This window comes from Sciurus carolinensis, chromosome 3 (assembly GCF_902686445.1).
Source record: "Sciurus carolinensis chromosome 3, mSciCar1.2, whole genome shotgun sequence".
NCBI classification, from domain to species: Eukaryota; Metazoa; Chordata; class Mammalia; order Rodentia; family Sciuridae; genus Sciurus; species Sciurus carolinensis.
Window position 1 is genome coordinate 43,633,831 of NC_062215.1, and position 17,481 is coordinate 43,651,311.

The 17,481-nt window shown below is 34.5% G+C and overlaps 1 protein-coding gene across 18 annotated transcripts in view; it reads right to left on the minus strand.

Moving 5' to 3' along the window:
• Window positions 1-17,481, minus strand: part of Ncor1 (nuclear receptor corepressor 1) — a 168,634-nt gene that overhangs the window by 52,811 nt on the left and 98,342 nt on the right. For 14 of the 18 annotated variants that reach the window (XM_047546880.1, XM_047546884.1, XM_047546872.1 and 11 more), the window contains 4 exons: window positions 15,941-16,067; window positions 9,368-9,920; window positions 6,434-6,563; window positions 3,017-3,212 (listed from right to left, as the gene is read on the minus strand). In XM_047546880.1, the coding sequence (XP_047402836.1) occupies window positions 3,017-3,212; window positions 6,434-6,563; window positions 9,368-9,920; window positions 15,941-16,067 (1,006 nt within the window). Of the gene's footprint in view, window positions 1-3,008; window positions 3,213-6,433; window positions 6,564-9,367; window positions 9,921-15,940; window positions 16,068-17,481 lie in introns of those variants that run through there. The other 4 variants (XM_047546882.1, XM_047546879.1, XM_047546873.1 and 1 more) reach the window with 2 other exon arrangements.

Here is a 17,481-nt window from a genome sequence, read left to right on the forward strand (position 1 = left end):
AGACTCTGAGCTCTACACCATATGCAGTAATGTTTCATGGAAGGACTTAATTTCAGGTTCCTGAGGAACAACCACCAAGATAATGGTACTCTTTCCAAATCTTTGATATATTAATGTAATGAATTACTAAATGCTCTAATACCAAGTGGATTTATGAAATCAATTTCAAAAGAAAATTGCCTCTTTCTTCCTAGAGAATTTAGCAAGAAGCATATTAAAAATTTAATGCCTGTTCTACCATTTCCAGTAAGTTTATAATTACATAGCTCCCCTGGCCATATTAATATTATTATTTTCATGGTAAAGATTTAGATGATTCTCTTTTATAACTCTACTGTACATGCATGAGTTTGAGTTTCTCCATTGTAAAAGAAAAGTTTCCAATTTATTGGTAATACAGAGGGTAAATTTCTACAAATGGTACTGGAAAAAATTTTTTAAAAACTTTTCCAAAGAGGAGGAAAGCTTTATACAATTTACAAAGGGCATATCTATAATCATTGCTTGTATTATTCACATTAAGATACCATGAATACAATAAAAAAGGTGGACAAATGCTGCCTGATTCTTTCTAAATGAGACCATAAAAGGAAAAGTTAAAAAAAAGCACTGTCTTAATTCAGGCAATTTATATCAGTATTTGATGACATTTTATACATAGATCCACATTCTTGCTATTTTTTAACATTCTATAAACTATTCTATGTTGCTGTATTTAAATTATTTGTGTCAAGCATCCTACACACCAGCAACTTAAAAACAAACATGTAAATGTTACTTGGAAGATTATCCCATACACTGACCCACAACTTAGTTGTAACTTCAAGGAGAGACAGCAAATGTTTATTACTCAATGACTAGGTGGATTTGTCAAAACAAAATCCTACTATGGATATAATGTAACTGATTGTTCTACTTTGTAGAGTGTCATCTTGAACAATAATGAAAAATTCTTTTTTATTTTACTTTACTTTTTATTATCTTTTTTTTGACAGTGATAAATACTTTTTAAAAAATTTTTTCATACATGTATATAGGGTAATAATGTCTGTCTTAAAAAATTCTTAATGTCATATAAATCTAAAGCATAATTACAGTTTGGTTTTTTAATATCACTATGTTATGACTAAAAATTAGCAAAGCACTCAAATCTAAACAATATAGGTGATTAATGTGTCTTGACCACAAAGAAATATAATTCACAGTTTGGAATCTCAAAATTGTGGGCTCTAGCCTAGTTCAGTCACTCCTGCTCCTCAACACAATTCATTCTATAAAGCAGAGCAAGAAAAGATGTTGAGGTTCTAAAATAACTATATGGTACCCATAAACAGAATTACCCAGATATTATTAATTACTTTGGCATGAGTTCAACAGGGGATAATATTTAAGTGCTATTTTTTCTTCTTTTACTTTTTCCTCACAAAAATCTATCCTGAAAAATTAAAAATAATTGATCAACAGACTTTTAAATTACTCCATAATTTATCATTCTCTACAGCTTTCCTAATAATTGGGATGCTCAAAAGACAAAAACAGGGCTGGAGTGACTCAGTGGTAGAGCGCTTACTTAGCATGTGTGAAGCACTGTGTTTGATTCTCAGCACCACATATAAATAAATAAAATTAATTAATTAAAGGTCCATCAATGACTTAAAAATTTTTAAAAAAGACAAAACACCTCTGCTAAGTCCATTAATACCCTATAGGGTAACATCACAAACATATCTCCATTATGTCATTCATTTAATTTATTCTTTCAACATGTATTTACTGGGTACCTGTAGTGTCAGTTACAGAACAGGAATTAAGGATTTTCTAAATACAACATATAAACACCTAAAATTTATCAATGTTTCTATATCCATTCAAAAAATATTCACTTGGTATCATGTTATATTACTTGGTGGGTATTATTACACTAGTTGACATTTTTTACTAATACAAGATTTACATTTAAAATTCTACCCTAACAGGTTATAAAACTATTCACTGGTGTAGGATCTAGGTAAGGAGCAGGGAGTCAACAGGATGGTTCAAGTTCCACAGTCCCTATTTTATGTTAAGTTGCCCTTGAAAAGCATGTGTGGCATTCCAAATCTGTTTGCTCTTACTTATCTGTATAATGTATTATAAAGAGTCTTCTGAATCATTCACAGATGATTTTAGTATTCATACATCCAAGCATATTGTAAACAAATTCACTATCAACCAGATACCTGTGCCAATTCTAACCACATCAGAATAATTTACTGAAATTTAGAAACTACCCCTACTTTTTTTATTAAGCAAAAATATATTATTCTCCAAATAAAACAACACGTATCAACTCAAATCTGACACTAGAAATAACAGTGACATAACAATAACAGGTATACCCATAGTAGCTATTATACTGTATATGAACTAATATGCCAGTTAGTATATACCATATCACACATAAAATAATGCAGAACCATATATCACATAACAATACTAAATGCTCATTCTTTCTTAACTTTATAGCCCCAATAAGGTTGATATACCTTATTATTTTCACTCTGAAAATGAGAAAGCTAAAGCTAAGAATGATTAAGTGACTTGTCTAAGATCACCCAGTGGGCTAATGTGGAGTGAAGACTGATCCAAGGTCTGATTGGCACTATCCACTATACAAAGTTGAATCCATCACATCAAGATAATTAGAATATCATACTGTGGTAGGTACTCTGCTTCAAGGACAGGACAAGAGTTTTAGTTTACTCTGAAAATTCAGATGAACAAAACATAAAATATGGCATTTATAAAGTACTCCAGCACAATGAAATCAGAAAATTCACATTAACTGGAATGCTACTAAAAGTATTACTGCCATCTGTTAGTAACATTTAGTTGAATTGTGGTCAGTTTAAGGAATTATATCTTCAGGACAGACAGACTGAAATGCTGGTAACTTAAAAAAAGCACGGGATATGCTTGGGTTTAGCTTTGTTTCCCTTCAGAAAAGTTCTTTCTGGTGATAGCTCTATCTACCTACCTTCCCATTCTCTGTTTGGACTCTTGGAAGTGCCACATGGACTTGTAGAACTTCTACATTCCAAATCTATTTGTTCTTGCCTCTGCCGCTGTTCCTCTAGGAGTGCTGACTCATGCATTGCCTTGATGTGTCGCTGGTAGAGAGCATAGCCACTCACAGGGGTTCCAAGTGGTATATTACAAGGGGTGCAGGAAACCTATAAGAAGAAAAACAAATTTAAATGTGACAATGACCAATGTAGTAACAATAACTGAACATCTGTTACAAGTAATGCTTATTTCTGTCACATAACTGGTTGAAGTAATCATCAAAAATTAATGTTTAAAATGGTAATTACTTTTGGAACCAAACACAATATAAATTATAAAAGCTGTGATAAATATTGTAAATTAAAGCACATCTCTCTGATTCTAACTTGTGATGGCCAAGTCGCCATGGTCTTGCTCTGGGGCCCATTCCTTGTCTATGTCTCTCACCAGGCAACACATTCACACCTGTGGATTTAAATGTCATCCATATGGTAATGACTCATAAGTTTTCTACTTCTGAGTGAGTATAGTGGCCCACACCTGTAATCCCTTTGACCTGGGAGGCTAAGGCAGGAGGATCAAAATTTTGAGGCCAGCCTCAACAATTTAACAAGACCCTCAGCAACTTAGCAAGATTCTGTCTCAAAATAAAAAATAGAAAGGACTGGGGATGTAGCTCAGTGCTAAAGTGCCCTTGAGTTCAAACCCCAGTGTGAATAGAAAATAGAAATTTTCTATTCCTAAGACACTTCCTCCAAGTTCCACATGCATATATATAAAACCTCCCAACTCTGAGTTTATTCAGTCTTTTGAGTCCACTTGAATATCTCAAAGTAGCTCAGAACTTATATTCAAAATGAACTTTCCATTTCCCAAGCCCAGCAGTGTTTCTCCTTTAGCATTCTCCATCTCAGAAATGGAGCCTCAGTCAGAAATCTAGAAGTTACCCTTGACTAATCAATCCCCTTCTCTTCCACAACCAATTTATTAACATATATCAATTCTTTCCAGGATAAAAATGGACTATTCTTTCTTCAGATAGACATCCAGCAAAATGGTGAGTCCTCCCCATTTTGCTTCTCATTATACACAGCACTTATCACAATTTGCAATTACATTTTTCTTATTTTTCTTTCTCCCACTTCATGAAGGAAAGAGCACAAGCTGTTCTAATACTAAGCAGCTCCAACACAATCTGTGTTAAAAACTTTATGAATAATAGCCATAGGAAGCCTACGAGATCTAACTATTTTAGAACCTGTTATCTAGAGACTGCCATAGCTCTTCCCCTACCATAAGTGTGACCCCAATACATACACATAACTTTCATGGCTTTGTGCTTACACGTAAACATGGCTTTTCCTCCTTCTGCGACAAAGTCAAATGAAATGTTTTGGTATCATCAAAACATGATTTCCTGTATGGAGTTTTAAGTTTATAAGAAGCTACTAATCTGATCCACTGATACACCCATAATCCTTGAGGACATTACACTAAGTAAAATAAACCAGTCACAAAAGGACAAATACTGTAGGAGTCCATTTATATGGCTTGTTACCAAGTCAAGATTAAAGGGCTGGAGCTTTCAGTTCCATCCAGCCTACCTGATTCTACCTCTAACCTCTTGGGAGGGGTGATGGGATGGAGATTCATATAATCGTCAACAATGGCTAATGATGTAATCATTCATGCCTACATAATGAAAACTCCATAAAAACCCCTAAAAGACAAGATTTGGAGTGTCCAGGATAGTGAACACAAGGAGGAGATGGGAGGGTGGTTTACCCAGGGCATGGAAGTTCCACATCCCTTCCCACATGCCTCATCCCATGCATCTCTTCCATGTTTTGAGTTATATATATATTTTTTTCTTTTTTAAGGTGCTGGGGATTAAACCCAGGGCCTTGTGCTTGACAGGCAAGCATTCTACTAACTGAGCTATCTCCCCAGCCTGAGTTATATTTTTTAAAAAATAATTTTATTAGTTGTTGATGAACCTTTATTTATTTATTTATTTGTAAGTGGTGCTGAGAATAGAACCCAGTGCCTCATACATGCTAGGTTAAGTGTTCTACCACTGAGCCACAATCCCAGCCTGAGTTGTATTTTTCATAATTAATCAGTAAAGGTAAATGAAGTGTTTTCCAAAATTCTATGAGACAGCCTAGCAAATAGTGGACATACACAGAGGGTGGAAGGAATTCCCAAAATATAGCCTAGTTGGACAAAAGTGTGGGTAACTGGGGACCCAATACTGGTATGATCCTAATACCCATGGTGTCCCACACTAATTCAGGATAGAATCAGAAGTGAATTGAATTATAGAGATACCTAGTTGGTATACAAGTTGAAAACTTGGTATGATAAAAAAAAAACCTACACATTTGGTCTCAGAAGTGTGAAAACAGTGATATATAAAGTAGTCAAATTCATAAAAACAGAAAATAGAATGGTGGTTAGGAGGGGCAAGGCCAAGTTAGAGCTGGCTAGGCAAAGGGGAATTGTTTAATTGGTAGTTTCAGATTTGGAAAATGAAAAAGTTTTGGAGATCTGTTTCCCAACAATGTGAAAATACTTAACACTACTGAACTGTACACTTATTGGTTTAAGCAGGCACAGTGGTGCATGCCTATAAACCCAGCGGCTCAGAAGGCTGAAGGAGGAGAACTGTGAGTTCGAAGCCAGTCTCAGCAAAAGTAAGGTGCTAAAGCAACTCAATGAGACCCTGTCTTTAAATAAAATACAAAATAGGGCTCAGATGTAGCTCAGTGGTAGAGCACACCTGGGTTCAATTCCCCAGTACCTCCCCCCAAAAAACCCACTATTAGTTTAGATGGCTGGGCACAGTGGCACACACCTGTAATCGCAGTGACTTGAGAGGTTGAAGCAGGAGGAGAGCAAATTTAGTAAGCCTGGGCAATTTATTAAGACCCTATCTCAAAGTGGGGGAAAAAAAAAAATCAAAGGATGGGGATGTAGTTCAGTGGTATAGTGCCCCTGGGTTCAATCCCTAAATAAATAAATAAATTGGTTATGATGATTAATTTCACATTACATGTTTTTTACCACAGTTTTTTTTTTTTTTTTTTTTTTAAGGAAATCAAGAAACAGTCCAGTATGGTGGTACACATCTGTAATACCAGCAAGTGGTGAGGGTGAGGCAGGAGAATCGCTAAAGTTTGAGGCCAGTCTCAGGAATTTAGCAAGATCCTGTCTCAAAATAGAAAATACAAGGGACTGGGGATGTAGCTCAGTTGTAAAGCTCCTCTGGGTTCAAGCTCCAGTGTGTTTGTTGGGGAGCCAGGGGGAAATCCAATTAAAGGAGAGAAGAGCTATGTCTATAAAGAACTCTGTATTTCAACTTCACTTTCTTACACTGAAAACTTACCATTGGTGGTATAACAGCAGCTCGATGCTGAAGCTGTGGCAGATCCAACGGATTTGGTTTTATTGGGGATGAAACTAGTATAGATCCAGTAGGGTTTAACAATGAAGGCTTTGTGTCCATAGGAAACATTCTACAATTGGCAATAAATTAAAAAAAAAAAGATAAATGAATATATTTTTATTTAAGATTTCAAACATACAATCACCATAATTCCTTCTATGTTAATATGTCCACATTTATGCATATACCTATCACACTAACCCTTATAAGATATAAACAGGGCTGGGGATATAGAATGCTTGCTTGCCATATACAAGACCCTGGGTTTAATCCCTAGCACCAGAAAAAACTTTAACAACAAGTTTTAAAAATAAGACATTTGAACAATAAGGAAAAAAAAACCAATAATGTTAATTTCCAGAGAAACCATTAAGAAATCTAATAATGACTTACAAATTGAAATATACCTTAATTTAATCATCTATTATCTAACTCACATAATAGTCTAAACAAAAAAAAAAAAAAAAAAACATTCTTGAGGCTCAGGCAAAACAATCACAAGTTCAAAGCCAGGTTGGGCAACTTAGTGAGACTGTCTCAAAATCAATAATGAAAGAGTCTGAGGATGTAGCTCAGTAGTATAGTGCCCCTAGGTTCAACTGCTGAAAACACAAAAGAAAAAAATTTGGTTCTACTTTATAGCTAACATACTAAACAGATTAAATAGATAGCATTACAGGATGATTTATTGAAATCACAAGGTATAAGTCAAGCTATTTTAAAACAAAATTACAGCCCAAATTCAAGACTTCTGACTTCTCAAGAAAAACGGAAAGAAGAGACAATGAGAACTGGAATTCCCACACGGCAGTTTCAAACAGGCTTATGTTACTGTACTGACAGTCCCTCATCTCACACTCTACATGCTTTACTCAGATAGCATACTTACACTTGAGTTTAGGCTGACCAACCTCTAAAGTTAGGGAAATTATACACTAGGGTCATATATTGTAGGCTTAGTCATATTTCTCAATGTTTTCACAATCATTGAGGGAAGGTAAAAAACTTTAAATGTATATAGTGATAAGAAAATTAGAATGTGTAAAAGAAAACAATCTGCATACTGTATTAAAAACAGAGGTGATACTAAAAATGTAAAACACAGTTATTTTGACTATTTGGAAACAATGTAGACTTTAGGATGTCACTCGGAAACCACCATGTTTTCAAGTTTATTTTGCAGTGCTAAGGATCAAACTCAGTAGTCTTGCACAGCAGCAAGCACTCTACTACCGAGTTACATTCCCAGCCCTGTAAGGAATTTGACTTTCAAACTACTGTCATGTTTATTTCTTAGGATGCTCACTGTAAGATTGCTGCCATCCTGATTTTTCATTCTTATATAAATATAGTTATTAAAACCAGCAGTGGGCTGGGGGAATAGCTCAGTTTTGATAGAGTGCTTGTCTCACAAGCACAAGGCCCTGGGTTCAACCCCCAGCACCGCAAAAACAAACAAACAAACAAACAAACAACAAAAAACCCCAGCAGTGCAAAACACAAACAATTCTTATTTCAGATGGAATATTTAATTAAAGAATGCATTTAAAAAGATGACATAGCTTAAATTCATGTTTAATTACTCTAGTTAAACATTAGAATCTTTAAAATAAAATCTAGAATACTGTAAAATGAAGGAAAATGACTGATCTAGATGGTTGAATTTCCTGACAAACCAATGGTTAGGCAGGATTCCTATCTTATTTAAATTCTTATTGATGAAAATTTTAACATCTGCTATATAAAAATATCCTTTGAGGAATCATCACTGTAATGCTGAATATTACCATAGTATCAAATCTCATGCTAGAGTATGAAGACATAAAATATCTTGGGGACAAGGACTGAAAATACAGTGACAATAGGACACACCATGAAAACTGAACTTTGAACAGAATCTGGTTTCCGTTGAGTGACCTATTCATCTTTCTTACTAAAAAGGAAAAAAGGTAAAAAACAGCAGAATTTCAATGAGTTTCTGATTAAATAATGTTTTACTCTAATTCACTTCCAGTATTTGCCCCAATCCAACATTCTAACACATTTATAGGTGATTCCACTTATCTCAAGGAAAAGGAAACACCAGGATGTTAAAAATATCAAATAGGGTTGGGATCCTGGCTCAGTGGTAGAGGGCTTGCCTTATACATGTGAGGCACTGGGTTCAATCCTCAGCACCACATAAGATGAATAAATAAAATACAGGTATTGTGTTCACCTAAAACTAAAAAGTTTAAAAGTATATATATATTAAGTAAAGTAGCATATACTCCTGTAAAATACATCTTTTACTATAACTTACAGAAATGCTAATGATATAAATTTTTATATTAATTTACCTTTAATGACTAAAAGTACTTAAATATTAATCTGTACTACAGATACAAAAAAGTAGTCATTATAATTATCATTAACTTGTATTTAAAATTATTTTCACAACACTTGACATGTTCCTCCTTGCAGCATTTTCTTACATCTACAATGCTGGGTCAAGTAGGCCTTGCTCTGAGGCCAAGCCAGTATATAGCAAAGCACAGCTGGAACCAAAACCCCCTCCCTTCACCTTCTTACCATATCCCATAGTTGCCAACTCACAACTATGTTAGCTGTGATCAATTTTTTTCTGCTATCACAGAATACATGTGAAAAGACAGATCTAGAAGAAATGTATTATCTGTTTCATTTAAATATAATATTCACATAACTGTTCTTGTTTTTTTCTAAAACAGATGAACAGCATTATCATAGCCCAATATTAAAATCATACAGACTACCTGTAATTCGTCAATATCTGTATAGGGGTCATCTCTGTAGCAAGCACCATCCTGTGACTCAGTTGACAACCAGCAGAGAAAGAAAAGGATCAAGCCTTACCTCTGCCTCTCGAGCTCTCCATCCACATCTTCATCAGCACTGCACGTGGCACTGGAATCATTATCTGACTGGGGCTCTGGTCTTTGGACATTTATCTGCTGAGTCACCACCAAATCTTCATCCCTAGGCTCTGTCTTCTCGTTGCCTCTCTCTAAGTCTCTTTCTTTGGTATCTCCATCACCTTTAGATGCACTGTTTTCAGGCACCCTCATTTCAACATCCACAGAGTCTGCTTTGGTAGTGGGTGGTGGATCAAGAGCCGAACCCGCTTCAGCACTGTGCTCCTGATGGTCTACATCCATTGGCTCTGCTGTGTCAACACTGATGCTGTCATTCACCTGGGTCTCCACACTTTCACTTTCAGCTGGTTTTGTACTTGGAACTGCTGAAGAGGGAGATGCACTCGGTGCCGTTTCCGTAGTGGAGTCCACCTCAGCCACGGGTTCAGGATTTCCTCGAGAAGCAGCATTTTCACTGCTGTCTTCGCTGGGCTTGACAGCTTCAACTGGTGAAGGAGAAGGAGCACTTTCTGTATCAGAACTATTTTCAGCACCTTAAAGATAATGATACAGCATAAAAATCTGATAATGAACATGTTTCAGGTGGTGACAGAAACCATGCTTGAAAGTAGTTGTTTAGAATGAATTATACTCCTTTGATGACCTCCCTTGAAGTATTTACAGCCATTGGGAAAGCTAGAGTTTTCTGTGAAAGTGAAAGATCGAAATGTCTTGACCTTCTAAAGTTTAAAGTGAAAGAGTATTTTACATAAAAAAAAATTATTTTGAATATGAAGAACAAAGAAAGATGGAGCAATGAAATGAAACAAAAACCATTCCCATAAACACCGATATTCTGGTATATTTCTATAAGCCTCTCTCTGTGCATTTCCATTTATCCAATAGAGCTGACACTCCAGAACAGTGTTATAGGAATACAGTACAAATCACATCTGTAAATTTAAACCAAATGAATGGCTGTTGAGAGACCTTAACTTTTACCAAATCTTTTTCTGGTAGCTATATTTAAAAAAAAAATGTAAAATGAAATGGATAAAATTAATTGTAACAACTTATTTCTTTAACCAAATGTGTCTAAAGTATTACCAACATGTAACCAATACAGAAAATATTAGAATATTTTACCTCTTTTGGTAATAAGTCTTTGAGATCTGATATATATTCACATTTTCAGTATATCCCAATTCAGACTATCTACATACCAAGTACTCAACAGCCCACATGTGTCGAAGTTCTAGAATAATATTTCACAGATTTTAAATCATGTGGTATTTCCCCACACTATCTGTGTCATTTTACAAATATACTTCTAATACACTGGCACCTTCACCTACATAAAATATACCAAAGGAATCACAAATTCAGTATGTCCTCAACGGGAGTTGTAATTAACATTCTAAAATTAGACTCTTTTTATTAGTGTTTATTATCCAATTAACCAAACTAAAACCTAGGAGTCATCTTTTAAGCCTTTCTCTCATTAATCTACATATCCTGTTTTGACAAGTCTGATTTTCTAAAAAATATCCCTTGAATGTATCCAATTCTGTTTAACTTTCCAGTTGCCACTCTAAGTTCAAAACTGACTCTTCTTTTTCACCTTGCACCTCAGACTACTATCTATGCCAAAGAGTAATTTAAAGCCAAATCTCATCATTACTCACTCTCTCTCCTTCTCTGTCTCAACTTTGCAATAGAAACCCCAAAACTCGGGTGGGGGAGACAGCTCAGCTGGTAGAGTGCTTGCCTTGCAAGCACAAGGCCCTGAGTTCGATCCCCGGTACCGCCAAAAAAAAAAAAAAAAAGGAAACCCCAAAACTCTTAGGATAAAGTTCCAAAACTGTCAGCATGGCCTATAAAGCCCTGCCTGGTGGGCCTCTGACAACCTCTCAAGCTTTACCTTGCACCCAGCTCTCTGTATTCCAGCCTCACTGGTCTGTAAGTTTTCTGAATGTCCCATGCATCTTCTACCACAGTCTTACTGAAAGATTTTGCCTATTTTTTTTCTTTGGTTAGCAGCTCAAGCATCATTTTCTTACAAAGCATTCTAGGAGTTCTTTAACAAAGTTAAATTATGTTACTAGAACTCTTATAATATATATTCACAATTATTTGATTCCTAGCTGTTTCTTGTACGAGGCTATAAATGCTGTAAGGCCAGAGATCATACATCCTGATTAGCATTTAAATCCTAGAGATAAGCACTGTCACATCAGACTCAAATATGAGATGAAATTTAAACCAAATGAATGGCTCTGAGTCACCTTAATTTTTATCAAATCTTTTTGTCCTCTATTACTGGATCCTTAGGCTACTTCCAATATCCTGCGGTTATTAATAGTATAGAGATGTTCACTGAAGCATTAACTTTTTATTTTCTCAATATAGACAATGTAAGTTTTTAAATCTCCCTAAATCTTAAGTATGTTTTTTAAAAAATATAGTTCCAATGAGAATCCAAAAGGTAAGAAAAATTTCTTAAACTTAGTTTATATGGAAGAATAAGTCCATAAAATTATGAAAAGTAAAAAGGGAAAATTTACCTCTCCAGATATCCACACTGAACATAAAACCAGCATATTAAAGTATGTTTAAAACTGCCACAGTGGCAAAGTACATCAGTGGAATAAAAGGTCCAGGAATAGATCCTAATGTGTATGGGAAGTTAAACTATATTAAAGGTGATATTTTAAATCACTGGCTAAACAATGATTTATTTAAATAAACAGTTCTATCAGAATTGGTTCTTTATCTGGAAGAAAAAAATGGGCCCTATCATTATTTTTTCTTTGTATAGAAAAATAATTCTGGATGAAAGAAAGAATTTTAAAATGTTTAGAAATTAAACTAGGATAAGATATGTGCAATTTTTGAAAAAATGTAGAAATATCTTAAGCAAAACAGGAAACTCTGACGCTGTTTATAGTGAAAAATATGAGCTGTGAAAAAACATTTTTTTTTTTTCGGTGCTGGGGATTGAACTCAGAACATCCCTGGGTTTTTATTCTTAATGAGAGGGGAAAGTATCACAGGAGTAGAGAAGCATTGTCGGATTTACATTTTATAAGGAGCAAGCTGGCTGCTGTGGGGAAGAAGAAAAAAAAAAAAAAAAAAAAGAATGGAACCAAAAGAATCAAGGAGACTAATCAAAAACCAATAGAGAGGACAGAAGCACAAAACAAAAGCAGAAGCAATGGCTATAAGAAGGAATCTAATTCTGAAGATATGTTCAAGGAAAAGTGGACATGAGTTGTTGATGGACCATGTGTGGAATATGAGAGTAAGTGTTACCAAAGTAACATTTACTGACATAAAGAAGACTGAAGAGAAGAGTAGCTTGTGATGAGGGAGAAACAAGGCCTTGCTACAGATGTTAACTTTGAGTTGGCTCCTAGGCATTCAAGTATAAATACTGAGTAGGTAAATTAGATGCATGAGCCTAATGTTCGAGAGTTCAAATCCCCAAAATAAAAACGAATAAAAGACAGACAGGGGCTGGGGAGATAGCTCAATCGGTAGAGTGCTTGCCTTGCAAGCACAAGGCCCTGGATTCAATCCCCAGCAGCAAATGCAAAAAAAAAAAAAAAAAAAAAAGAAGACAGACAAATAAAAACTCTAAAGAACCTCACATGAAGTAAGGCCTTAACAAAATGTAGTAATTACCATTAGTGAAAGATGCTATCAAAATGAAGAAAAACTGAACAGCTTCCTCAATGTGTTTCCATGGCATACATCTTTAACCCCAGTGATTCAGGAGGCTGAGGCAGGAGGATCCCAAGTTGCAAATTTCAGCAATTTAGCAAGAGACCATCTCATGATAAAAAAATTAAAAAGTGCTGGGAGTGCAGCTCAGTTGTAAAGTGCCTCTGGGTTTAATACCCAGAACTGTAACAAAAGTAAATAAATAAAATCAAATAAAAAATAAATACTAAAAAAAAAAAAATGATGACAAGCTAACAAAAAGCCTGACTAAAACTTTGTTTACATAGTGATGGGAAGCCCCAAATCCAGGAACAAAATGACAAGTTGTTTATCCTCAAAATACTAGAAGATATGTCAGTGATTGTGCAAAAGATGATGTCATTTGATATAAACACTTTTTCAATTCTTTTCTTTCAAACCACAAGAGTAGGTATATTTCCAAGGCATAATGCTTTACCAAGCACCAGCCAAAAGTATCTTTCTTTCCTAAAAACAAACAGTAAAAAATAGAAGAGCAACTTCAAATTTTGGTAATGTTTAAATCTAGATTTAACTCTAATTGTGGAAAATACTCAGTCAGAAGTATTTGAGGAAAACAGACAGACACAGCAATTCTCCCTTCAGCAGCTGCTTTCCTTCTTCCATTGGCAAGAGCCTTGCCATACAATAAATGGCAAATCTACACTCTTCTCTTTGAGATTAGCAATCATATGTCATGTAAACTGCACTTTATATTCTTTTTTCTACAACACTTTCCAAATGAAGCTAAGACAAAAAGAAATGCGGAAGAGATCCCACAATTCTACTGGCAAGTTCACTTCCTATTAACAGGACACAATTCCAGATGTCATAGGACAACCACATGTGTGATTACAAAGGATGTGATCATGCCATCCTACACTGGATCAGATAGATATATTACCTTAATACCATACTTGGCAATTTGAAAAACAAACAAAAAAAAGTTCATAGTAAGACAAAATAACAGAAAGAAAACAGATGGGAAAAAGTTACTTTCTGGTATCATGTATTTGAGACAGGCTAACCCATACATATATACACCTTTCTGTTCTAAAATTAACAAATTTATGATAATAGGCTTGGGCTTTATTATAGACTGAATTGTGTCCTGTTTTCCCAATTACTATACTGAAGCCCAAACCCAATGTGACTGTATTTGTAGAAAGGGCCCCTGATTGACGTAACTGAGACTAATTGAGATCCCAACAGGGCTGTGTTAGAAGAGACACCAGGAGTGTGCGAACACATAGAAGAGGCCATGTGAAGACAAAGTGAGGAAGTAGCTATCTGTAAGCCAGGAAGGAAATCCTCATCAAAAAGCAATTCTGTCAGCACCTTAATCTAAATTTGAAAATAAATTTTTGTCTTTTAAGACACCCAGACTACAGCATTCTATTATAGCTGCCCAAGGAGATTAGTACAGTTGTCCCCTCTTATCCATGGGGAATACATTCTAAGACTCCCCAGTGGATGCTCAAATCCGAAAATAGTACTGAAATCTACATTTGCAATGTTTTCCCTATACATTTATACCTGTTATACTTTAATTTGTAAATGAGGCACAGTAAGAGATTAATAACCATAACTGGTTACAAAGTAGAACAATGACAATAATATATTATAATAAAATTATGTCAATGTGATCTTGGTTTCTTTCTCTCTCAGAATATTTTATTTTTCCATTTAGTATTTTCAGACTCGGTTGTCTGTGGATAAGGGGGACAGGTTTCATTTACATTTGTAAGCCCAGGGAATACAAGCTACCAGATATTAAAAGGAACAAACCCTCATGGCCTCTGGAAGCACCAGGAATACACCTATCTTCCATTGTTTGCAGAACTCTTATATTACCCAGGGTGAGTTTGTTTCAGTATTCTCTTTACAATTGTATCAATCACCTCACTTTCCACAAAAATTTGACAGAAAAGTGTCCTTATCGTCCAAAGCCAAAACCCATTTCAAGACAGATTTTACATTTAAAAGACAAAAACAATAACCTGTAGAAAATAAATAAATCCAGTATTTCTAGAATTGGGGAATGTAAGGTTTTCTAAGTTTAGAAAATATAAGGGCCTACAAAGGAAAAGATAAAACAGGTCTAATTAAACAAAGTTTAAACTCTGGTAATTCAAACATTAAAAGAAAATTTCAAACACTTTAGATAGGCATATACAAAACTTAAACATGTTTAATATGTAATTTATAAAGAAGTAACAGAAGCATTATGAAAATCCCCACATCGAAGCAATCAATTTACAAAAGAAATAAATCAGATAAATTAATTAGGAAATAAATCAGATAAATTAATTAGATACCTTTTCTTTAAAGAAAATACTTTTGTAGGAAGTTGTCATTTTTTGAAGGACAAAATGGGATTTTTATTTCTTAAGTATTTTACTGGGACTTCCAGGGTCATTAATTCTTGATACCCAAAAACATACATATGATGTATGTAAATAATTTTTAAAATATGAAATAAGTCAACCTCAAGACAGTAAAATAAGGAGTGAAATGTAACTAATGATACCAGTTGAACAAGCAAATTTGGAAATGATACAAATGTATAGACATTTTATTGATGTTGAAACTTGAAGTTTGAAGCAGGACTTGTAAAGATCTTCTGGCTATAGCACCCGGACCACCTTAAATGCTACATAAATAAAAAATTTGTGGATCAAATGAATAAATACATTATATTCAAGTTTAAAGACTATGCCACAACAACAAAGATATGCCATTTCTTCAATGAAGCGATTCCTACACAAACAGTTAAGCTAAAAATAACTTATTTGAAGATAAAAGTCACACCGAATTTAAGATTTTAAGATACCTTCACTATCTTCGGGATTTTCTTCTTCATTGGAGGCTTCAATATCTTCATCTTCCTGAGCAGAAACAGTGGAAGCAACACTTTCACATTGAGATACATCACGTTCTTCACGAGGTTTTCGTGAAGCCTAAAGGAATAAACAATATTATTACTTATGATTTAAATAACTAAGAGGAAAAAAAAATCAAGCCTTCTCCCTTCTGAAAAAATACCGAACACTGACAGACACACATACTCAATGGTTATGTATGTGACAATCCTTCTGGTTAATGTGCAGGCGAAATATCTCTAGGCAACCTCTGACAGGCCTTTTGTGCAAATATGTCACTTTCGCAAAACTGATGAAAAGTTTATATCTGTACCATTCTTGGAACCACAAATTTCCATGTTCCTCTCCTACTCCAGGAAAAGTATCTTTCTAATTAAAATAACATTTATTTTCTAATAAACATAACATACACATTAAAACGTGGAAGACACAGAAAATCGTATTTAAAAAATTCTCATAATTCCAACAGCTAGAGATTCTAAGTATACTAGTACAGCTCCTTTTGGTCCTTTAGATGCATGTAAATATATAGAAATCTTTATGTATACATATAAACACAGCCTAGACAGCCCCATGTAGTTATACATCCTAATTTTTTTAACCTAAAATAGCTATGAACGGAACATATCTCTATGTTACAAACTCTTCAAAACTGTTTTTATCAAAAATTCCACAAAAATACTGTTATCAATGTTTATTTCTCCTATTTTAAGGCATTTAAGTAATTTTTGGTTTTGTGTATTATTAGTAATACTAGCTTTAAGAATTATTCAACTTTATAAGAAATAACAAATCACTGGTGTTACTACTGAATTCATTTTACTATAAATGAAGACAAATTCCTTTTTTGTTGTTCTTTAACTAGTGTGTTCTACTTTGCAAATTAAGTGTTTTTATGTAAAATCACTCATTCTTCACATAACTTATTATGTGTGTACTTATTTAAATGCAAGATACTTGCTACTTACACTTTATTTATAGCCTTATGTTGCTAAATACAAGACTTAAGGTCTCCTGTGTTTGTAGGTCTTGGCACTGGAAGTTCTGATCTATGCCCCTCATATATTTCACCTGTCAGCCTCTCCCAGCAAGACTCCTCATAGAGAGGGAAATATATTATTACTGCCCCATGTGCTAAAAATTACCAACATACCTAGTCATTATTCTTAGTTAACATATGGCAATCCTATTTAGGTTTCAACCTACAGCATTAATTAAATCAAGAGAAACAATTATTTTCCAATATCAACCAGAGTATAGAACTAGGTGCAATTCTGAAGGCTAAAAAGCTATGTCTATGTCCCTGGAAACAATGAAAGGAAACAATCCCAGAAAGACACTCCATGCTTCTTAAAAACCTATCAGAAGAGGCTGGGGTTGTGGTTCAGAGGTGGAGCACTTGCCTAATATATGCGAAGCACTGGGTTCGATCCTCAGCAACACATAAAAAATAAATAAATAAAAGTTATTATGTCCATCTACCAAAAAAAAA